This window comes from Theropithecus gelada, chromosome 3 (genome assembly GCF_003255815.1).
Source record: "Theropithecus gelada isolate Dixy chromosome 3, Tgel_1.0, whole genome shotgun sequence".
NCBI classification, from domain to species: Eukaryota; Metazoa; Chordata; class Mammalia; order Primates; family Cercopithecidae; genus Theropithecus; species Theropithecus gelada.
Genome location: NC_037670.1, coordinates 142514400 through 142540094, shown reverse-complemented (window position 1 = coordinate 142540094; position 25695 = coordinate 142514400). Strand labels below are relative to the sequence as shown.

The following is a 25695-nucleotide window of genomic DNA, read 5'->3' as shown; positions in this document are numbered from 1 at the left end:
TAAGAGTATAAATTAGTTCAATGACTGTGGGAGACAGTGTGGTGACTCCTCAAACACCTAAAGACAGAAATACTATTCAACCCCACAATCCCACTGCTGGGTATATACATAAAGGAATATAAATCATTCTACTATAAAGACACATGCATGCATATGTTCATTGCAGTGCTATTCACAATAGCAAAGACATGGAATCAATCCAAATGCCCATCAATGATAGACAGGATAAAGAAAATGTGATATATATATATATATACACACACACACACACCATGGAATACTATGTAGCCATAAAAAAGAATAAGATCATGTCCTTTGCAGGGACATGGATGGAGCTGGAGGCCATAATCTTTAGCAAACTAACCCAGGAACAGAAAACCAAATACTGCATGCCCTCAGTCATAAGCAAGAGCTAAATTATGAGAACACATGGACACATAGAGGGGAACAACACGCACTGGGTCCTATCAGATGGCGGATAATTGGAGGGAGAGGATCAGGAAAAATAACTAATGTATACTAGGCTTAAAAAAAATCCCTCAGAAAAATAAAACAGAAACCAGAATTGCTAAATATATTCTCTAGAATGTCCAGTCTTTCACCAAAAAAAAAAAAAAAAAAAAAATTAGACATGCAACTCTGAGAAAATTTGAGCATCAAGTAAGTTACACAATCCATTGAAATAGGAAACTATGAATTCAAATTCATGTAAACAAATGGAAAGTGTAATGAGGATCAGGATCTTTACATTGTTTCAAAATACCTCCCCACAAGATACACATTATTACAAATAGAAAAAAAAAAAAAAGAGCAGCTTTACATTGCAGAAGGCTGGCTGACAATACCACCTTAATCCAGTGATCAAAGTAAACTGCAAATTGAAATGGTGTGGCACAAGAGAGGATGCAACAACGCTTCTGGGATAATTTTACCAAACACCCATAACATGGACCCAATCATAAAGAATTACCAAACTCAAAATCAGAACATCCTATCAAACAACTGGCTTATAATTCCTAAAGTGTCAAGGCCATAAAAATGAATGAAAGACCAAAGATTTATTGGAAAGTGAAGGAGAATCAAGAGATAAGATAGAGGCAATATTTGATTATTTTGCTATAAAGAACATTATTGGATCATTTGGGAAAATATGAATGAAATCTGAGAAGTATATGTTAGTACTGTATCAATATTAATCATTCCCCAATTTAGATAGTTATATTGTGATTATGCAGAAGAATGCTCTTATTTGAGGAAAATACACACAAAAGGCTTAGGGGTGATACAACATAAGGTCAGCTACTCACACAATGGTTCAGAAAAAAATTGTACCGAGAAGACAATTTTTCTCTAAATTTGAGATTGTTTCAAAATTTAAAATAAAATCAGTAAGTAATCTCCAATCCACTCCACTGCACCTGTGGGTAGCAGAATAATGGCCTGTCAAAGATATCCATATTCTAACACCCAGAACCTGGGGATGTGTTATTTTAAAAGGCAAAAAAGATGTAAAGATGTGATTAGATTAAGAGTTTCAAGATGGGAGGCAGGCTATCATGGATTTTCCAAGTGGACTGAATGTAATCACAAGCATCTTTATAAGTGAAAGGAGGAGGCAGGAAAGTCAGAGAAGCAGATTTGAGGACAGAAGCAGAGGTCAGAGTGATATAATTGCTGGGGATCAGGAGCTAAGGATTGTGGGCAGCATCTAGATGCTAGAAAAGGCAAGGAAACAAACTCTCCCCCAGAGCCTCCAGAAAGGAGCTCATCCTGCCAACATCTTGTGGTTACCCCGCTAGATCCACTTTTTACTTCTGACCTCCAAAACTGTAAGATAATCATTTTGCGTTGTTTCAAATCACTGCATTTGTGGTAGTTTGTTAAAGCAACAATAGCAAACTCATAGAACTCCTTAGGAAAGAAATGTCAGGTATTTCTTTTAAGGCAAAAAGTGATTATGTAAAAGTATGATAAATCTCAGTAAAGACTGCAGAATGAAAGCATCACCTATGTAGCACATGAAATAGTTTTCCTTGCAGCTGGTAAAAGAATCTTTTGTGGGGAGAGGCTTGATTTCTAGAGAATGAACATGGGTCGAGATGCACACTGTTGATCTGACAAGCTGACTCCATGATTTCTGTTATCAGTCTTCTTTTCGTTGGGGACAATAAACAATCTCACAGTATCAGTGGTTTAAACTCCAAACGTTTATTTCTTACTTTTGAGTATTGGCTGTGGTTCTGCTGAGTCCAGCAGGGTTCCTCTTATCAGCTGGGCTTAATTCAGACATGACCCATCTGTGTCTCATTGGGAGACCAAGGCTGGAGAAGTAGCTGCTATCTAAACATGCTCTCCTTGGAGAGGATGGCAAAAGTGCAAGAGGGTGATGGGCTTTGATAGAAAAAAAAAAAAAAAGGCAACCTGTCACTTCCACTTACCTTTGAAAACTTAAAAAAATGTGACCTTTCTTTGACAGAGGCTTGTGTCAAAGCACATGGTTTAGTCAGTATCACTCCCTCCACAAGGGTGCTCTAAATCTGCACCACTTTGTGCCGTAACTCTAAGTTGGTTAGGGGAAGAGATCATTCATGGAAGAAATGTATTCCTCCCAGCTGTCCACATGAGTGAGAAAAGTAGTCTACTTATATGGTTGCTTAAAGGAAGTGTACATGTTTACCTAAAGTTGGGTATGTATTAAATAGTTTTCTGTTGTTAAACTTCTTAAAGGAAAAGTAAATGTTCTCTCTTTTAGATATTACCAGACACACTAAAAAGTAATTCATAATTTGACAATATTCTAAGAATTGAAATACTTGAGAGAATTCACAAAAATGTTCCTAGAGAGGTAACAGTAATGGAGAAGCAGAGCTGGCAAAATCAGATCAAATATCTGTGCACTGCATCTGCACTACAACATACCATTTTAGAGTACGCATTTTCCCCAAAGCGTAGTCAACACAAATTCGATTGTAAGATACACAAAGTTCTTCATTCCACCTAATCTACTTTTTTTTTCTTTTTGTGACAAGGTCAAGCTGGAGTATAGTGGCAAAATCACAGCTCACTGAGGCCTCGACCTCCTAGGCTCAAGCAATCCTCCCACTTCAGCAGGAGTCTCCTGAGTAGGTGAGACTACCAGCATGTGCCACCATGCTTGACGAGTTTTTACATTTTTTGTAGAGATGGGATGTCATTATGTTGCCCAAGCTGGTCTCAAACTTCTCAAACCTCCCACCACAGCCACGTAAAGTGTTAGGATTACAGGTGTGAGCCAACGTGCCAAGCCTAATTTTTTATTAGATGTACTATGTCAAAATTCCACCTACCCTTCAGAACCTGGTTAAAATCTCATCTACCCCGCCAATGTTAACCTTGTGGTGACTTCTTCTCTCCTCTGATTCTTGGGTGTTTTGCTTCTGCCTCTATTACGAACTTTTTATTATGGTTGAGTAAGTTTTGGAGACCTAGAGAAACCCTACTTATTCTATGATCCCAGCCAAAAAGTTCCTTTTTAGCTGAAATCACCCCTGACCCTCCCTACTCTAGTTAGTTACCACTCCCTCCTTTTCTGCTAATGACGAAGGTACATTACACCTGTTCTAACTCTCATTTACTTACCTACTAAAAAGACTGGGCGGGGGGAAACTAAACATTTGTGAGTTCATTTAAGACAGAGTATATAAAAACATCTTTTTCATCTTTGGTCCCCAGCATATAATATAGAATCTAGGTCAGAGTTCTCAGCCTTGAAACTGTTGACATTTGGGGCCAGACAATTATTTGTTGTGGGGACTGTCCCATGCATGATAGGATATTTAGCAGTATTGATTTTCAGTCTTGACAACCAAAAATCTCAGCAGACATTGCCAAATATCCCCTGGGGTCAAAATTGCTCCCAGTTAAGAATCACTGATTGCAACCATAGCAGAAATTAAATGTTCTTTGACTTGAAGTCAGGATTGTTTGGGGTTTTTTTCCCTCCATTTTAGCTCTTCAACATCACCTAGCACTAGAAGAAAGTGAAACAAACATACTTAAATAAAAGAGTGATTTAAACAAGTTTCAAATTAAAAGAAAATCTTCCTTCTGAGCCATTAAACATAGAGCCTACAAGGATGACATACATTCATTCATGAGAGAAGTGACATGGCATATTGGTTTACGGTATGAATTCTAGCATGGGACTGGCTAGATTCAAATCCAGAGAGCATGGGTTTATACACCAGCTCCCAGTGTTCTAGCTCAGTAACCTCAAGCAAGTCATTGAACCATGTTGCACCTCAATGTTCTCATCTTAAAATGAGGATATAAATACTTCCTACCTCAACAAGACTATGCAAAGATCATGAGGTAAGATACATAAGGTTACTGGAACAGGGCCCAACAAGTATCACTTATTATTTAGCAAATTGAATATCTACTATATACCAGGTGTTTTACAAGTAGTAGGGAACAAAAAGTTCAAGCCCTCATGGAGCTTTAATTCCAAGATACAAGAAGAGTAGAGAGTGGTGCATTGTAAGTGACAGAATGACAGAGCAGCGACTGAGGTCCCATGAGGAGTTGTCCTAGGCAATAGCTAAAGGAAAAAGGGTCTTATTGGGAACTGTTCTGAAGCCAGACCACACTTGATGTGTTCAAGCTATAGCAAAGAGCACAGTGAAAACTGAACAATGTATTGTTTTTTCAAGAAGAAAAATGTAAAATTGGAAATTCTCTTTGAGGAAAAAAAAAAAATCTAAGCAAATTTTAAAATACTACAAAATATGCCAAAAATTTAACAAGTGTTTTGTTTGCGTAATGAGACTTTGAGTGATGCATTTTCTTTTTTTCTTTTCTGTAATACCCAAGTTTTCTGAATATATATTATAGTACTGCAGTGTTTCTAAAAAATAAAAAAGGCTTTACCAGTGAAAATACTTGTAAATAAAAGATAATTTTGATTTATACGGGATTATTTATAATGTTTTCCTTCATTTTGTAGCTGAAATGTATTTTTATTTTATTTAAATATTTTAATGTATGCCTAACACAGTTTACTCATTATTATTCCATTCAATATTTTGACACAAATTTTTTTCTGCCTATATGTTGAACACAAATTATATCTTTTTGGCCGATGGTTCACAATATAGATGTTTATCTTTTAAAATTTCTTCATGTCTTCTAATGTGAAAAAAAAAAAAATCCCATCCATTTAACAAACTTTTCTTCAACTGGGTAGTCAGCAAAAATGTTAAAATAGTTCACTTAATGGTTCTTTCAAAATATATTTTTCCAAGTCAAGGAAGCAGCAAAGAAATTGTAGAAATGGGTTCCATATCTAGGAAACAAATGATATTTATAATGTCTTTACTTATGTCTAAATATTTCCATTTCTACATGTACTTCTTAAATTATATGCCTCAGCTACGACACAATTATAATTTAGAATTTCTATATCTAATAGTAATTTTTTAAATGATTAAGTTGTCCCTTTTGAATTTGACATAAATATAACTTTTTACATTCACCATTTTTGCAACATCTTTTGGTAATTTTCTTGACACAAATCTATGCTTTAAAACATTAAGATTAACATTTCACTATGAACTGTAAACAAAGCTTGCCAAAATAAAATGATTGAGCCTGGTTTTAAATGTCTACCCTCAAGAGGCACTCAAAATGCAGCAATGATTTTTCTGTAGTTTCTACTGCTTTAGTTCCCTTAAGAAACGAAGTGTAAATCACAGAAATTCTTCACTTCTTAGAGCTGCAGAGACATTTAAAAGAGAGAGAGAGAGATGCAGGAGAAGAGGAAATAAGAGTGTACATTAAGAGTAATTCAGAGGGCCGGGCACAGTGGCTCACGCTTGTAATTCCAGCACTTTGGGAGACCGAGGCTGGCAGATCATCTGAGGTCAGGAGTTCGAGACCAGCCTGGCAAACATGGTGAAACCCCATCTCTACTAAAAATACAAAAATTAGTTGGGCATGGTGGTAGATGCCTGTAATCCCAACTACTTGGGAGGCTGAGGCAGGAAAATTGCTTGAACCCGGGAGGCAGAAATTGCAGTGAGTTGAGATTGCATCACTGCACTCTGGCCTGGGTGACAGAGTGAGACTCCATTTCAAAAACAAAACAAAACAAAACAAACAAACAAAAAGATAATTCAGAGAAATTCTCCCTTAAGTTTATTCACCTGGAATTGATAGGACCAAACATTGTTATAAGCATTATCACTATAGATTTGTGGGGATGGAGGATGGAGAGGGCTTGAATAATTGTGAATTTATATGATCTCCTATTGCCTACACACTCCTTCTATGTCCTTTTTATTTTCTTCCATTTTACACTGGGGGTGAATTGTAGTGCAGGAGTCTGCTAGTGAATACAGAGGAGAGTTCTAAAAGTTTCTCTCATCCAATAAAACAAGTCAGTGTAAAACATACTTGTCAATAAAAACTATTTTTTACAGACCTAAATAACTGTATACATTCTTGAAAATGAATAACAAAATTTTATTTTAGTTGATGCACAGTAAATTCTTTACAAATATTGTTTTGTTTTAAATTTTATATAATTATTTGGTATATCTTATATCAACTACTATCAACACTGCTTATTTAATGTATTTTTACAATAAAATTAAAATTTTAATGATAGCTTTTCATCTATTAAAATGTCTATATATGTGCAAAAATTTTGTTTTTTATAGCTAGACATGAGACAATGGGTTAAAAAATGATCTTAATCGTTAAGCATATTTTTACATTACATCTTTACATTTTCAGCCAACACAATGTCGGAATATTTTAAACACAAATATTATTTAGAATAGTTCTTAAAAATATTTGACATTTCAAAATAATACAAAATTTCATTTTAAAATTAAATGTTACTTAAGAAAGTTGTTTCCTTTCCTAAAAAATTAACAAACGAAAAGCAAGGAAAAAAACCCTAATCCAGTTAGCAATCTTCTTACCTTCCTTTAGTCACATGTAGTGCCAAGAATAAGGTGTCTATTTAACATGTTTCTTCTTTCCATGACTTGCAGTGAATTGTGGATATCTATCCATAAAGGAAATTATGTGTGAATGCCAACATGCATAGAAATTTAATTCCTAACATATAAGTATCAAATCAAAACCTTAGACACCAGCCAATGCCGTCCCAAGAATGTAACACACTTGAGGACAAGCTTCCTCTTCAGCCAACTCTGTCAACAGACACCACTTTTATTTCATGTACTCCCATTCTCTGGCACCTCTTTTCTTCCTGCTATCACAAATACGATTTTTTTAAAAGCCACTATCAAGGTAGTAAAAATGGCTTTTATACTTGGTGTATTCATTTGCTAGGGGTGCCATAACAAAACACCACAAATGGGGTGGGTTAAACAGAAACTAATTTTCTCATGGTTCTATCGGCTGCACATTTATTGAGGTGCCAGTGGGGTAGGCTTTCTCTGAGGTCCTTAAGGGAAAATCTGTCCCAGGCATTTATTTGCCTTTTAGATAACTGTTCTTTAGATTAGTGATCCCAGGGCACCAGGGACCAGCGTTGGGGAAGACAATTTTTTCACAGAAGTTGAGGGACAGGGGTGTTTCAGGATGAAACTGTTCCACCTGAGATCATCAAGCATTAGTTAGATTCTCATAAGGAGATCACAAACTAGATGCCATGCAAAGCGGTTCACAAGAGGGTTCGCGCTCCTATAAGAACCCAATGCCTCTGGTGATCTGATGGGAGGCAGAGCTCAGGTGGCATTGCTTGCTGGCCTGCGGCTCACCTCCTGTTGTGCTGCCCGGTTCCTAACAGGTCTGGTCCATGGCCCAGGGGTTAGGGACCCCTGCTTGAGGAGACTGCCCTTTAGATGACTGGCTTTTTCATATACATCATCCCTCTGAGCACAAGCACCCCAGTGTCTCTCTGCATGTTCTAACCTCCCGTTTTCATAAAGACCCAGGTTAGATATTAAATTAGGACCCACCCTAATGTCCTCACTTTAACTTAATCACCCCTTTAAAGGCTCTATCTCCAAAAATGGTCACGTTCACAGGTACTAGGCCATGGGCTTTCATGTGTGAATTTTAGGGGGAAATTCAGCTCACAGCACTCAGGTTTAATAGTAAATTAACAAAGTGAAGACAATTAACTCAGTCAGGGACTGAAACACATCCAGTGAGGAATATACTTTTTCTCCATGACAGAAAAAAGCCATATGGCTTCTGAATTTTAATGTGAGAAATGAAGAAAGGCATGGGTTATGTCTAACCATAAAAAAAATACTTAAATATAATTCCTTCATTTGAAAGTGTTTCACTAATTTTTTAAAACTATATAAGGAATATTATCTATGCTTCCACTTTACTAAGCCATAGAATCTATGTAGATTCTACATAGAGAGTCAACAAATGATGCTACGAAGCAGCACATGCTTGAGTACGTTAGATAGGCAACAGCTACTCGAGCAACAAAAGTCACAATTAGAGAAAGCTTAGTTCCCACTGCAAAAGAGAGGCAAATACTGCAAAAGAACAAGGGGAATTAGACTGTAGTTTTGAAGAGTCACTTGCAATTTTTATTAAATGCTGATCATTTCCACATCCTAGAGGTAATTGCTTAATTATTAGGAAGTTGCTGCTCTTCCCTTTCACCTCTTTGAAAAAAAAGAAAAAAATATGTGATTCTCTTAGAATTTTCAACATTGAAAAAGTAAATCGATTAAGAGGACAAAAACTTCATGGTCAATATGTTTTTATTTTTAAATTAATGATGGAGAAATCTACAAAAAGAATTTTCTGTTCTAAAACCATTTGGGGTAGATAAAGGAAGATTGTAAGATTTCCTTCTCATCAAACTATCCAATAATGCCTTCATAAGACTTGCTTACATAGATGTAAATAAATTTTAATATACAAGTACTGTTTTTGACCAATAGATACATTACTAAACAGATACATGTGTCTTGCAGTTTCATATACCTAAGCTTTTTAAGTGATGGAAAAAAATTTGTACATAAAAGAAACATTAGGGATCCCTTTTATAGAGTGAAGAATCCTTTTGTAGTTTGGATATTCACCAATAATTTACGTGTTTATTTCATTTAAGTTTTTATGCATATGATCTGCTTAAACCAAAGTAAAACAAAGTACACATGTTCCATATTACAAAAATGAAAATACTATATTTATTCAATCATGGTTCATACATTTAATAGAATAAAAATTCTTTTGTGTCTAAAGTTAAATTAAGACTAAACATCTTTATCTATATGTGATTATTTTTCTTCCTTCCCACCTATGCTTTTCATATGGAATTAATGATTAACAAGTATTCCTAAAATGTGAATAAAGCAGTGAAAGAAGAAGAATAAAAACTGAAAAAAATACCTACTTATAATTTTAAATTGCTCTTAAAATAAAATTATAGAGAAAATACCTTGTATGCTATTTAACTTCATTAAGCTATAAATTAAGTTAGCTATAAATTATCTATAAGTTAAATTCATTAGCTATAAATTAAATTTCTCTACATCATATCTAATTTTCTCATTAACTATTAAAAATCCGAACTTCGTATTCATACATGAAAATAGTTTTTCTTTTGGGTGTAAATAGAGTGTACTTTAGAATTCTGAACACTTATCAAACTAAAGTTGGCTAATGAAATGTTAACAATAATATTCAAAACATGAATAAAATCCATACATTAATATCTAAGGCAATGAAAGGCTTTGTGTGAATGAATCATCTTTTGTCCAACTCTATCACCTTTTGTTTTTTAATGGCTATGTTACAAGTGTCTAAATCCCTGTCCTGGCAAACTTCCACTGCTCGTGCCTCTGGTAGTTTATTTGCATATTCAGCCCATCTGTAGCCCTTATATTGATTGAACTCACAAACAGAGAAAATCAAGAATCCCTGCACAGATTTGTATGTGGTTACCCCTACTTTTGAGCCTATTCCAGGCTTGTACTTTGGGGTTTAGGCTTTAATCCTTATAATCAAACCCCACACAGTTGTTAAAAGACATGCAGTATCACTTACATAGTAAAACCATTGAAATAAGCATATTCCTCAGCTGTGAATCCACAAATATCTTGGCAAGATAATTCCACACCTTGCTGAAGAAGAAGCTTTACTAAACGTGTTGGTTCATCACTGACAGCAAGAATAAGGGCTGTTCTGGAGCAAGAAATAGAAACGAATGCCCATTTAAAGATCTTAAACATGCCTCATTTAAAAAAGTCAGTCTTCTCAATTTACTACTCAAATGTAGGACCTCTGTCAGAAAGAGTCAAGGCAAGAATGTAAAAAGTACAGCAGATCTGCTCAAAAAAGTGTGCCAGTCACAGATCATATCATGGAGTCTAAACATGAACAGTACCTAGGAAGCAGCTAGCTCAGTCATTTTCAATCTCTTCTTCCTGGAAGCGTAGTGTTTTCAAAAACATGTCTCAAAATTCCATGAAGGAATGTGTCTTAGGACTTTGGGTCCCCTGATCCCATTTAACTACAACAGTTGGTCATCTATGTAAGAGTCTAACGTTAAATTCTAAAAATAAATGATAAATAAATAACAACAATAATAACAAATTAGTAGTTGGTCCAACTGTTTGATTTTACAATGGGAAAAACAAATCCTGAAAGTTCAGATAATCTGTCCAAAAGCATGTGAGCATACATCCTATGGGTCTTATGGTTCTATATTTTCTCATTATCATATACCTGTGTTTTGTGGACATACACACACACACACACACACACACACACACACAATGCTATTACATAGCTCTAGTTATGTGCTATCTTATTTATTAATTATACCTTTGATACTTATCTGAAGCATTCACATCAGCCCCTTTCTCCAGAAGAAATTTTACCATTTTTGGATTATTGTTAATAACGGCAACCAACAGTGGAGTATAACCATCCTGAAAAAATTATTTCAAAATGATTAAAATATTGTAGCAAATTTTCATGCTCTTTAGATTTAAGTTCAACTTAAAATACGTGTGTATAAAAACTTCTGAATATACACTGTAACCCTTAAAAGATTTTAGTACATAAAAAAATGTGATTTCAAAGACCAATAAAACAAATCAGGGTTGAGCCAGACAAAAAATTAAAGTTGCTATTTTAGGCTTATTTCAAATTGTAGGTAAGAGCAGCCTAGAATAAGTAAGTGATGAGCACCTAGCATTTAATGTAAGTATTGCATACCATCAATTCACACTTCATAATATTGTCATATTCAGATTTCCGCTGGGTTTCATTTAAACCTCCAAGGCTGGCACTTATTTTGGATGTCATGTAGACAAAATATCAGTAAAGTATCAATATGCTTTTTAAAAAAATTCATCGGTTATTCATAATGCCTTAATGGAAGAGTTAGATTAATTTTAATATTATGTGATTTGCTATTTCAACCCTATTATTATTATTCATGAGTATATCAATAAAATAGAAAAAAGGTGGGTTTTATGTTTTTATCAATACCCAGTTATAAGAGAATTAAATATTCCTCATTTGTTATGGCCTGTTAAACAATTATAATTGTTAAATATAGTGTTTCTTTGGAGGTCAGGATTACAATCTGCAATAAAATAAAGAAAGACTTTAAGAGAAGAAAAATTTTATCAGTTTTTGATAATCTCTTCTCATTCTCCCCAATTTCAGTTTGGAAAATTCATTCTTTATATAACATATATTTCAACATAGATGAATTATCTGAAATATACTCTTCAGTTGCTTTCTAAAATATAGGATTTTTTTCTTTAATAGAAAACTACCTTATTTTTCGCTTCAAGATCAGCTTCGTAATCAAGCAGTTGTTCAACTAATGAGAAACTCTGACCACAAACAGCATAGTGAAGAGCAGTATTATAACGAATATCCCTCAGATTTGGGTCTGCACCACAGTTTAGAAGAATAGTAGCACAATCCTCATTTTGAGACTGTACCGCCTGTTAATGCAACAAGAGTAGATGAGTAACAAATTTACTATTTGGGATATGATAAATTAATGTTTGATACTATGTTTTAAAACATGAAAAATCAACAAAAGTTAACTAGGAGAACTCAAACACATTCCAATTGAAAAACAAAAATTATGGCATACCTTAATCAATGGGGATTTGTTTTCACTATCCCGGATATTTATTTTGCATTGTTGCTCAATTAGGAAAAGTACAACATCTCTATGTCCATTCGCACAGGCCAGGTGCAAAGGTGTTCTATGTCAATAAAACAAAACACAAAGTTAGAGATAAGTCTCCGTTTGAGAAGTTACTTATTTTACTCAAAAACAAGCCAGATTGTACATTGGTAAAGTACTTGCTGCATGCACATATTTCTATTTAAACAAATGTACATTAATTACAATTACCTTTTATTGAACTTTCAGGGCTATGCAAGTGTGTTGAAGATTAAATATTTAACTGATTTCACTTCAAGGAAAATGTAACTAATTAGATGAAAAATAGATTTTTAAAAAAGTACCAAAATGATGTCTGGGCTTGGAAAAGATAATAAAGTTAGGTATCACAATAAAATTTAGAAATTATATTTAAAACCTGAGATGCATCTAATAGGTAACAGGAGGAAAGTATATTAATCAATGACATGCTATCTCTAATTGTGTGTTTTTCTTTATTTACTCAGTGATTAAAGTTGGCATTTGTATCTGAGAAGTAAAAGGTGAATGCCTAAGGACTCTCTAAGTTGTAGATCTTAACCCTATTTTAAGTTATTATACTAATTTCCACTTCTAAAGAACCGTATTCTAGGTAGCCTGCCAGAAACCAGACACACATTCATGAACTTTGACAGAAGACTAATTAGAGCCATTTAAATTTTGCAATTTTTAGCCTGGACTGGCCCTCAATAAACATTTATCGTCTTCTAAGGTGATATCATTATAGCCTTGTTTTTAGATAATTTTATAATACCAAGGCCACATATAAATAATCCATTTAAAACAAGAAGCTTAAATATATTTTCCTTGTTTCACTCTAGCTCCTCAGAAGTACTCTATGGGTACCTAAATAGACCCGCTATTGACACACAGGAGTAGCAAAAAGATGAACCTCAAAAATAAGATAACTACTTAAAAATAAGGCAATTTTCAAAAAGATAAACTAACAAAACCTATTCACAATAACTTACCATCTCTGGCAGTAAACCAAGAAAATATAAAAACAGTTCGAAAAAATTGGAGAAAGCTAAAAATCTAATTAAGTTTACCTGAATGTAATCTCTGGAAGGCAGAACTGTAATATAACTACAATATAAAAAGCTAAATTTTAACCAATTATATTATTATTTAGCTAAAGAGAGAGCACAGTCAGGAAGAGGACAGTCAGCTAACATAACAGAATAAAACCAGAAGTTATCCATAATTAACATACTTCATGGAAAAGATAATCTGAATTTAAGGAACAAACAAAGAAGAACTTTGTTGTAGGACAAAAGTGATTCATCAAACACCATGGTCTAAATTATGTTTCCCTCAAAACTATCCACCTTACTTTACTGTGATTCTATCCTTACCAAGCATTTCTGATGACTAATTTCTCAGTAATCCTGATACAATGAAGCATTGATTAACCTTTCTGCTCACATTTACAATTTGGTTTAAGGATGAAATTCCTTATGTAATAGGAGTTTTCAGAGCCCTCAATCCCAACACAACACAGGGCTAAATAGCTTTAAGCCCACCAAAGATAAGTCTTTGCAGTAGATAGCAAATCCTGGCAAACATTTTGATGTGTCCCCTTCATCTGCCATTACACCTATCTTGAGAATTAAGTTCCAAGAAACTTTGGTGGTTTCCACCCAATTTTTAGATCTGCCTCTCCCTCCAACTCCAGTTTTATTTTTTACCTAATTTAAAATAAATACATAAAATTACATACACACACACACACACAGAGAGAGAGAGAGAGACTGTTCTTACTAAGAGAAAGTAAATGGATTCCCAATAGGTCCTCCAAAAATAGCTGCTGCATCCTGCTGTATACCTCACTCTTCTACCAACTGAATCTAAAACCTTCAGTAACAAATCTACAAAAAAATTTCATGGCCCATATTAAACTCCAAGAACTTAGGAAATCAGCCATAAATTCAATAAAATAAAATAGCCTTGAAAGATTCCACCTTCAAAGGAGGTATTGAACAATGCAGCCTGGGGTCATTTATACAAAATCTGAAAACAAGAGCTAATCTAGCTTGAGCATGCACAAAATACTAAAAAGTTGACAATATTCGCTCAAACTGTCAGTCTTGTAAAGAAGATTTTTACTTAGAATATTTGACATCCTTTTAAAGCAGTTATCTTAGTTTAAAAAAAAATTTTAAAAACACACAGATTTAACATTTACATTGATTTTATTTTAAATTTTAGATTTAAGTGTAAAATTTTAGAGCTCACAATTGGAGCAAGCAGCAAAAAAAAAAAAATTGTCATGGCCACTTCTCTATATGTTTACACATATAATGTAAATGCCTCAAGGCCAATAGGAATGCTTTTCCACTTAATGTCAAAAACAAAGGCCATTCTATTTTTTGAAATAGTTGAATGCAAAAAGTATATTTACAGATATCTTGGAGAAACATTTTTAAATCAATATTATTCCATTTGTCAAAAATCCTTAACTTTCATCAATACATTATACTCCAAATTTAAGAGTTTAGTTTATATTGTTACTTTTTAACTCATGGTACTTAATCTAACCAGAAATCTAAATTCCTGTGAAGCTTAGTATTGGTTACTAGGTTTTCAGGCTAACTGGTGTCATTTTGTTTCATTCAAGTTCTGTTTTCTCCCAGACTCCCACTCTCTTTTATACCAATGGAAAAATTGTCAGCATAGACTGTGGACAGGTGATGAATGATCAGATACCAGAAATCTCAAATTGAACTTCAGCAAAAGGCATGACTCAGATGAGTGTCAAGGCTGAATGATTACTTTGAAAGCTGAAGTGAAAAGTGTTATCTGCTAGACAGAGTACAGGGTCAGAGCATAGCTGTAGCCTTCAATTGAGTCTCATCATGAGAATGTCCTTTTTAAGTAATATTCTTGGACTCTTGATAACTTAAGAGTTCAGGGTGAGTGAAGGAGAAGTAACCAAGGAAGCTAACTCACCCTAGGTCATTTATTTTCAACTCTAGACTGGGCACTTTCGATGTAATCTAGGTTTGAGTAGTAAGGTTGAAGGTATTAATTTAGAATTGGGCCTCCACTCACCAATTTATGAAGGTGATCTGAAGGGCTTTTTTATTAAAAACCATAAAAGTGATTTTATAGCAGGAGAGATATTAAACATCTCCAATTCATTTTCAAACTTATTAGGCACAGTGCTCTTAAAATAAAAACAAAAATAGAAGCTAACTATGCAGAGCACATTAACAGGGAGCTATTCTGATTTAATAAGATGCCTGTAACAGAGCTTTGAAGATCTTTGTTTAAAAAACACTAATCGAGTAGTAGCTCTAGTTTGAAAGATGAGACTGAAGGTATCTCTGCATTATACAGATGTAGAGAAGGCCTCAAACTCAGATCTTGACTCTCAGAACAATGTTTTTCCTACTAGGCCACTATGGCTTCCTGAACGATCTGCTTATGCTATTTCCCCTGTCCCTTTTTTTTTTTTTTTTTTTTAACCAGAAATTCCAACTTTCAGTATCATTATTTTTACTAGAAAACATATATAAAAATACTACTTCATTAGGCCATTAATATGCACGTATGTTTCAGAGACCTTAAGCACAATGCTTCCAAAATGAGTCTGTGAAACATTTGATAAAACATTGTAATTTACCTCATTAAAAATTCAAACAAAACGAATAGTTCCCAATGACCATCTCACTCTATCTACTTTCCTCTCCCCACATTTCATCTCTTTCAGAAATAGCAATTTAAGTATATGTTCTTTAAGATTTTATCTTTCTCATTTTCGGTATCTCTCTCTTTACACACACACACCCAAATGTTCAAACAGAAATATACAGTTTGAGATTTTTTCATTCAGCTTTATTGAGGTGTAATTTATAATAAAATTAAAGTATACAATTTTATGAATTTTGACTAGTCAATTTACAGTCAATTCTCTGCAGTCAATTCTTTCACCTGCCCCTATATCTAAAACCACTGGTAACTATTAATTTGCATTATGTCACTATCCTTTTTTTTTAGATTCGGGGTGTACATATGTAGGTTTGTTACATGGGTATCTTGCATAATGCTGCGCTTCTGCTGAACTCATTACCCAAATAGTGAACATAGTATCTTATAGGTAGTTTTTCAACTCTCATGACCATCCTAACATTCCCCCATTTGGAGACCCTAGTGTCCATTATTTCCACATTTGTGTCCATGTGATAGAGATAATTTCATATCCTCTTTGACAATTTTGGATGCCTTTTCTTTCTTTTGCCTGATTTTTCTGGCTAGGACTTCCAGTACTACGTTGGATAGGAGTGGTGAGAGCAGACATCTTTGCCTTATTCCAATTCTTAGGAGGAATGCTTTCAACTTTTCCACATTCAGTATGATGTTGGCTGTGTGTTTGTCATAGATGGTCCTTATTATTTTGAGGTATATTTCTTCGATGCCTAGTTTGTTGAGGGTTTTTATCATGAAGGGATGTTGGATTTTATCAATGCTTTTCCTGCAACTATTGAGATGATCATCTGGTTTTTGCTTTTAATTGTTTATGTGGTGAATCACATTTATTGATTTGCATATGTTGAACCATCCTTGTATACCTGGAGTAAAACCCACTTGATTGTGTTGAATTATCTTTTTGATGTACTGCTGGATTTGGTTTGCTAGTATTTTTGTGTCTATGTTCATCAGGAATATTGGACTGTAGTTTTCTTTTTTTCATTGTTTCCTGTATGCTACAATGCTTTACCTTTTCTAGAATTTCATGTAAATGGAGTCATTTGTGTCTGGTTTCTTTCAGTCAGCATGACACTTTCAAGATTCACCCATATTTTTTGCATATATCCATAATTCATTGCATTTATTGCTGAATAGTATCTTTAAGTTATCCTATTTATATATGCATGTATGTATTCATCCTTTCATTCACGTATTTTAAAAATATTGAGCACTTACTACAGCTAGGCAGGGTTCTAGCTGATGAGGATATATCAGCAAACAAAATATGTGCAAATACCTGCTTTTATAAATCATACATGTTAGTAGAAGAGGTAAACAACAAACAATTGAAAAGATGAAAAGTATATCAGACAATATTAAGTTCTAAAGAGAAAAGCAGGGAAGAAGGATAGGAAATGTCAGTGAGGAGAAAGGGTACAATTGTAGGTAAAGAGTAGCCAGGGAAGGCCTCACTAGTAAGGTACCAATTGAATAACACCTAAAGGTAGTGAAAGAGCAAGTCATACGACTATCTGAGGGAAAAGCACCCAAGGCAAAGGGACCAGCAAGTTCAAAAACCCTAAATGCATGTCTTGCATTTCTGTGGAACAGTAAGAAGACCAGTGTAGCTGGAGGTAAATGAATGAAAGGAAGAGTTGCAGGAGGTAAGATCAGAGAAGTAACAGGGTGAGGATGAAGATCATATAGGGTTGTATGAGACACTGGATGGATCTGGCTTTTACCCCTAATAAGATGGGAAGTGATTCTAAGTTATGAAAACAAGGAATAATATCATTTGACATACATTACACAGGATCATTGTGACTGTTGTACTGAGAATAAGCTGAAAAGGGAAAAGTGTAGTTAAGTGGGCACTGTAGTAATTCTAGTTAAGACATAATGGTGGCTTTGACTATGGTAGTACTTATAAAGGTGGTAAGAAATGCTTGGATGTTAGATATATTTTGAAGGAGGAGCCAACAAGATTTCCTGTTTAATCAAATGAAGGATGTGAAGGAATTAGAGGAATCAAAAATATTTTAGAATTTCAGCCTAAAGCAATTGAAAGGCAGGTCAGAAATGAAATAACAGGATCTTAGTTTGGGAATGTTTGAGACCTCAGTTTGAGAAAGCTAAGTAGTGATGGGATGGAGCTCGTGGTTCTTGCAAGCTAACTGTTAAATTTTCAGATTGCAAGCCAGTTGATATCACACTGGTAGCTTAAAATTGGCCACTATTTACAAACCCTATGAATCAGGGTTTTCCCTCTTTCCCTCCCCTACCCATTAAGGGCCTGTTATTAAACATTTATTAGCACACCAGTGAATATTAGATATCCAAGTATAAATATAGGCAGGCAAGAGGTCTTGTTGGCTGGAGATTAAAAGTTGGAAGGCACTGGAATATATATACTTAAAGCTAATCTCTCTTCACCAGGAGAGTGAAGATCAAAATACAGAGAGAAATAATTTCTGGTGGAACTCCTTAAGTGTTTACAAGTCAGGAAGATGAAGAGAAACCAGCAAAGGAGTCTCAAAAGAAGTGTCCACAGAATTAGGAGAAATGCCAGATGGCCCCAGTGTTCTGAAAGACATTAATTCAAATACCGCTGATATGGCAAATAAAATACTTTGCTGACATGCCAGCAAGGTAAGACTGAAAAGTGACCCCTGAATGAAGTCATGTTGAAGTTATCGATTACCTTATAAAGTCATTCAGTGGAGTGGTGTAAGATAAAAGCCATCTAGAAGATTGGACAACACTGTTTTTGTCACAAAAAAAAAAAAAAGACATAATACTACCAGTAAGCTAAATACAAATATTTTTTCTAACCATATAGTTTTCACTTAGCCTATTGTGATGAAAGATGATGCTTTTCATACCCTTTGACTTGAAACTCCCAAAAATATTTTAAGGCAGCCACAGAGAGTACATATTTACTGTTACTAATGCCAAACACATAACTTTTTTTCTTAATATGTATTAATTTTTGCAGCAAGTGGTTGTTAATGGGTTTGAAGATATTAGGTAATTGAGGAAATTTTTCATAAGTGATACACATTAAAAAGATTAACCAGAGGGATGTCAGCAATATGACAGAGTAGGAAACCCTGAAGTACCCTTCCCCACAACAAACACACCAATTCAGCAACAGCATAAGGACAAACTCCCTTTGTGAAAAATCAGAAACTAATTGAAAGTCTCCTGCACCCTGGGAGAATACAAAACCAGAGGTAGTAGAACTTATAGACAGATTCAGAACACCCTCTTGCTGAAGATCCTGCCTCCAACACAGTGCCATATGATCAGAAAGAGACTCACTAGCTCCCAGCTTTACCCAAGGGAGCAAAGGGGGTGGCTTGCCAGCACCCCAGCTTCCTCATAAACTATATGAATACATGTTAATTATGACAACAAAGTTTGTGGAAGAGATAAAATTTAGAATTCTTACATGCTATTGGACTTCAATTGTTAGCAACTTAAACTACTATGAGCTATTTTATGTAAGTCCCAAAGTAACCACAAAAAATCTGTAGAAGTTACACAAAAAAAGAGAGAGAAAGGAACCAAAGCACATCAATATCAAAGCACAAAATCAAGAAAATACAAAGGAAGACAGGAAGAAAGAAAAAGACAAAGGAACTATAAGAGTAACATGAAAGCTAACAAAATAGCAATAGTAAAACTTTCCCTATCTATAAATACATGAAATGTAAATAGATTAAGCTCTGTAATCAAAGAGTGGCTGAATAGATAAAACACAAGGTGCAACTACAGTTGACCCTTGAACAGCAGGTGTTTTAACTGTGTAAGTTCACTTATACACAGATTTTTTTCAATAGCTATATTAGAAAAATTTTGGAAATTTGCAACAATTTGAAAAAACTTCCAGATGAAACAAGTAGCCTAAAAATACTAAAAAATTAAGAAAAGGTTACATATGCCATGAATGCATAAAATATATGTAGATACCAGTCTATTTTATCATTAACTACCATAAAATACCAGAGATACTATGATCAACCCCTCCTCTTCCTCCCCCTCCACCTACTTAATGTGAAGAAAACAGGATGAACAACTTTATGATGATCCACTTCAACTTAATAGTAAATATATTTTCTCTTCCTTATAATTTTCCTAATAACTTTTTCTTTTCTTTTGCTTTTATTGTAAGAATACAATGGGTAATACATATTACATACAAAATATATGTTAATCAACTGTTCATGCTGTTGGTAACACTTCCAATCCACAGTAGGCTATTTATAGCTAAGTTCTGGGGGAGTCAAAAGTTATTAGCAAATTTTTACTTCACAGGGGGTTGGCTCCCCACCCCAATCCCTATGTGGTTCAAGGGTTAAGTGTATATGCTCTCTATCAGAAACTCACTTTAGATTTAAGGAGAATTTGATTAAACAGCGAGTTCAAATGCCTGTTTGGAAGCAGCCATTGTGCTCTCAAGTATGCCAAGATAGAGTCTAAAACTGTAGTTGTTATAAAGCTAACTTGGGTGTGAAGCTATCTGTGGAGTCCCTCTCTTTGTCAACCCCAGCTCAACAGCAATTCTGAGTTTGGAGACTCTCAAAGTCTCTTTTAAATTGCAACTAAAGTAAGGACAGTGGTTTAACAGAGTTCATATAGCTGATTGTGTTGCATCAAGGCCGCAGGGGGCTGCAAGGGACCTTTGTGATTTGACAAGTTCAATGGTAATGAGTGTGGTTAATGAATAGTACGGCTTATCATATTATCCCAGAATCTGACACGTTTATACAGTTATTACACATATTTGCAGCACATATTTGGTGAGAAAATGAAATCAGATTTAAGAAAATTGGTGATGAGTAATGGGTAGCAATGAAGGGAGAAAAAAATCATCCTCTGTCCAAATAAGTTTGCTAAGCATCAATAAACTCAGCAAGCTTCTTTTTCAAAAAATTAAAAAGTTACTTGTTTTGATGTTTCCAAGTGTTAAAATCTGACTAACCAATGTTCTAGGGGGTCGTCTCTACTCTTTTACTATTCTCCAATTAGCAAAATTGTGCATCTTAGTGCCTGGGGACAATCAATTACCAAGAAGCAAAACAACAAGGTGGGGAAAAGATGGACTGCCAGTGGAAACCAAGCCGGTGAGAGGAGGGGATGGATTCAGGAAGGGCAGAAAATATTCAAGTAAGCATTCTTTTTTTTTTTTTTTTTTTTTGAGACAAGCCTTGCTGTGTCACTCAGGTTGGAATGATGCAGTGGTCCAATCTCGGCTCACTGCAACCTCCACCTTTTGGGTTCAAGTGATTCTCCTACCTCAGCCTCCCGGAGTAGCTGGGATTACAGGCACCCGCCACCATGCCCCACTATTTTTTGTATTTTTGGTTAGAGACGGGTTTTCGCCATGTTGGCCAGGCTGGTCTCGAACTCCTGACCTCAGGTGATCCTCCCGCCTCGGCCTCCCAAAGTGCTGGGATTACAGGCATGAGCGACCGCACCCGGCACAACATTTAAAAATAAATAAATAGCCGAAAGTTGGAGTGGGACCCTCTGCCAATAATCACCAGACAATCTTTCTTCTTTGGGAAACCCTGAGTGACAATCAGGGTCAAACAGCCCCTACTTGTCTTATTTCTGGTTGAAGGGCCCAGGCTCCAACCCGTCCTCCCCCGCTGGCTCTTCAATCTGGTCACCTGTATTTTTTGTCCTGCATGTTTACATCGTATTTCTTGAGCTGAAGATATTCCTTCAGCTTCTTCAAATCCCCGACTGAAGCAGCTCTGTGAAGTTTCTTTAAATCCTTTTCTCGAAGGTTGTAGCCCTGGCCTATGGACGGGTCTGAGGAGGTACGGCTGCGGGTCTCATTCTTCCTCTTCCAGAAGCTGAAAAGCTTATTCATGGCGGTGCAGGCTGCAGTCTTTCCGTCAGACCAGGATGTTCCTTGGCCTCCTACCCGTCCGCCCTGCCACTCTGCCCTAGCACCCGGCCAGCGGCTCTCTCCAGTACCTGACGAAAGTGGAAATGCTGGAAGGGCCTTGCGCAGCCGGCCGTTATGGCAGTTATGGTCGTTATGGCTGTTAAGGTCGTTATGGTCCGGTCCCAGGGGCTCGCAGACCTGCTTTCTCACCTAGGACTTGGGCCTGACAGCCACACCTGCAGTCTTCCTATCTTGGAATAGAAACTTACCAACTTTCTTACAAATAGCCTCTTCTCCTTCAAAAGTAGATCTAAGGGCTTGAACTCTTGCAAACTAATATTTACCTTCCTTGTGATGGGGATGGGGATGGGGATGGGGATGGGGATGGGGATGAGGATGGGAATGAGGATGGGGATGGGGATGGATCTCTTCCAGTGATCTTCCCTCCAACCTACTCCCAGCCTCTCACCTCCCTGGCCACATGCTACAAATTGTCTTCATAATAACTGCAATTCCTCAATAACCTCAATTTCATACACACTTTTTAACACCACTTCTCATATTCCAGCTCATTTTGTCTGGTCATAAAACTCCAAAAGTCCTTTGAAAATCTAACTCACTGCGCCTACAGTCCATGAGTCTCATATCCTTTCGCTGGCCTGGCCCACCACACCCTGTGTCCTCACTTCACTACTTAACTAAATTCCACAGTCAATCATCATAATCACTCCCATGCAGATACCTTCAATAAGTTTTCCCCCATTCCCTTTCTTACCTATCTGTGCCTAAACCAAAACCCTCATTAAATCTAAACTGTTTGGTCTGCCCTAAGCCACTGAAATGTGACCGAAGGAAAAAACAGTCCTGCCATCATCTTTCATTTCCAGTTCAGGAAAATCCACCTCAAATTGTATGTTATTCTTCCTCTCTCTTCACACCTCCTTGGTTCATGGCCCTTTTTCCTGATCCATTGAGAAAAAGATCCAGTCAAAAGAGAAACTGTACCTGCTCCCAAGATATCTACCCACTTACCTGCAAAAACAAAACAAAACAAAACAAACAAAAAACCCTTTACCTCTCTCTTGTTCATATAGATGATATGTTTATGTTCTTAGCAAAGGTCAGCACCATTCTTGCATGTACTAGACCCCATCCTCTGTAGCCTATCCAAAAACATTATGCAGTAAACCCTTCTTCCCTGCTTTCATATGTATTTTTAAAGTTTCCCTCTCTGTTAACCAATTCTTATTAGCTTAAACACATGCTAGTATTTGTCTCATCCTAAAAAAAAACAAACAGGAAGATTGACCACATCTACCCCTGAAATCATCACTGCAATTGCTCTCTTTTGTGGCAAAATTCCTCAGTAGGATTGTCTAAAATGTTATAATCTCTGCTACAATTTTTCTCCTTCTGTTCTCACTTAAAGCAGTTCCCATCATCATCTTTTTGCTCCCATCACTCCAATTGACACTACTTTTAAGCCAGATTGACTATGATGTCTATCACATGAAAGCTAATGGTCATTTCTGAGTTTTCATGTAAATACAGCAGCATTTGACACAGCTGACCATTGCTAACTCCTTGAAAATTTTTTTTTTTTTTTTTTTTTGTTTTTTATCTTGGCTTCCAAGATATCACACTTGCCTGGTTTGATTCCTACCTCTTTAAATATTTTTTCTCAATCCAATTTGTTGGTTCCTCTTTATCTTCAATTATTGGAGAGCCCCAGAATCAATCCACCAATAGCTTTTTTTTATTCTTTATAAATCCTTGGAGACATTCTCAAATTTTATCTTTTATACCTACATTTAGACAGCCAGCAAATCCTGTCAATTGTAGCTACAAAATACATTCAGAATTTTTTTTTTTAAATTTTATCCATATTCCCTTCTGGGTTATCACAGTCTTATGGCTTTAAATGGCATCTATATGGTACTGACACTCAAATTGAGAGTTCCAGTCTGGTCCCTGTCCTGAACTCCCAACTGGTATATCCACTTGCCTATTCAATACCTGAATTTGGTTGTTTCTATTGTAGACTCAAAAAACATCTCACTCGCAACAGATCTAAACTGGTCTCCTGACATTCCACTCTTACTGTCTTTCCTACTTGAGATCGAGTAATCCTATTCTTCCAGTTGATCAAGGCAAAAGCTTTGATGCCATCCTTGACTTTTCTCTTTCTCGAAGGCCACATCTAATCAGTTAGCAAACCCTAACTGCACTATTTCCAAAATATAAACAGAATTTGACCACTCCTGTCAATGTATCCCAGACTAATACCATCTCTCCCATTTGCATTACCTTGCTTTAATATTTTACACTAGAATCCTGACTGATCTTCATGCTTCTGCCTTTGTACACTTCCCTTGCCCTGGTCTATTCTCAACCTAGCCACCTGAATTATCCAGTTAACATACTGTCAGATGAAGTTAATTATTTGCAAAAAACTCTCCAATCGTTTCTCAAATTCCTAACAGTAAGAGCTAAATTTCTTATACTGATCCACATGGCCCTATGCAATCTGTGACCCCAATCCCATATGCCCTGCCTCCACTTTTACTTTTCTGACCTCAAGTTCTTCTTACCCAAGCTCAAATAGCTTCAATCACAGTGATTTCTTTATTTCCCAGCACACTAGGCATGTTCCTGTCTCAGGGACCCTGACCTTGTTGCTCCCGTTTCCTGGAATGCTGGTCCTGCCACAATAATATAAGCTCTGAGAAGGCAGCCATTTTTGTATGCTTTACTCCAGGCTACTTTTCAACTCTCAGAACAGGTCTTGGCACATTAAGTGCTCAGTAAATGTATGTCAAATGAACGGATAAGTATATGAAAAACAGCCTCTGCTTCTGTTTGCCCTTTGAATTCTTGGATGCAATTTTGGGCACAGAACTTTTCCTATGCTCAAACTTTTCCTACTATGGAACAACGCTAAAAACCAGGCTGTAGTATTTAATAAAAAACTTGAGGGTATCAGATGCAATGAGACTACAGAATTTAATGTAAAACTGGCCCATCAGATATGTCTACTTTCCAAGACCCCAGACTCCAGTCCATCTCCATAAGTGCCTCCAGAAGGCAGTGTCCTAGCCATGGGAGACTGCCAGTTCCCATTCTACCCTTAGGGTGCTCCTGAGAGCAGGAATCTTTAAAGAGCAGTGCATAACACTCAAGTGATAAAAAACAGTGATCTGCCGGGTGGGAAAAAAGTATCAGAACTTCTTCATACCTATTTCTACATCTTCCTTTGAAAATAATTTTGTGTGCTCTACAATAGACATGATATATTAGTGCACTGACACATGAACTCATATATTTAGTATGTAAATCAAAAAAATACAATCATGTGCCTCATAATGACATTTCAGTCAACAAGGGACTGCATATACAATTATAGGCCCATATGATTGTAGTGAAGCTGAAAAATCTCTGTGATCTGCTGATGTCTTGGATGTCTTGATGATCCTGACCCTCTGTAGGCCTGGGCTAATGTGCACAATAAATAGACAGTTTAAAAAGTTAAAAAAAAAATAGAAAAACCTTGTAGAATGAGGATGTAAAAAAAGAAAGTATTTTTTTACGGCTGCACAATGTGTGTTTTAAGCTAAGTGTTACTACAAAAAGTCAAAAGGTCAAAAAATTTAAGTTTATAAAGTAAAAAAATGACAGTATGCTAAGGTTAATTTATTACTGAAGAAAGAAAAAGGTTTTTCTATAAATTTAGTGTAGCCTAAGTGCACAGTGCTTATAAAGTCTACAGCAGTGTACAGTTATGTCCTAGGCCTTCACATTTGCTCACCACTCACTCACTGACTCACCCAGAGCAACTTTTGGTCCTGCAAGCTCCATTTATGGTAAGTGCCCTATATATGTGTATCCTTTTTTATCCTTTATACTGTTTTTTTTTCTGTATCTCTTC

At 35.8% G+C, this 25695-nt stretch overlaps 1 protein-coding gene across 1 annotated transcript; it reads right to left on the bottom strand.

The window, feature by feature from the left end:
* Nucleotides 1-9979: 9979 nt before the first annotated feature.
* On the bottom strand, nucleotides 9980-21752 carry ANKRD7 (ankyrin repeat domain 7). Its single transcript, XM_025379623.1, has 5 exons — nucleotides 21547-21752; nucleotides 12107-12221; nucleotides 11778-11951; nucleotides 10813-10919; nucleotides 9980-10170 (listed from the first exon to the last, which is right to left on the bottom strand). Exons 1-5 carry the CDS (start codon nucleotides 21750-21752, stop codon nucleotides 10029-10031), a joined length of 744 nt encoding a protein of 247 aa, XP_025235408.1. The 3' UTR covers nucleotides 9980-10028.
* Between the last annotated feature and the right edge of the window lie 3943 nt (nucleotides 21753-25695).

Coding starts and splice junctions, on each gene's coding strand:
- ANKRD7 (XM_025379623.1), bottom strand. CDS start 21,752: ATGAATAAGCTTTTCAGCTTCTGGAAGAGGAAGAATGAGACCCGCAGC. Junction 12,222..21,546: donor ATGCAGGACAAAAAATACAG/GTGACCAGATTG, acceptor TTATTGACATAG/AACACCTTTGCACCTGGCCT. Junction 11,952..12,106: donor ACAAATCCCCATTGATTAAG/GTATGCCATAAT, acceptor TTGCATTAACAG/GCGGTACAGTCTCAAAATGA.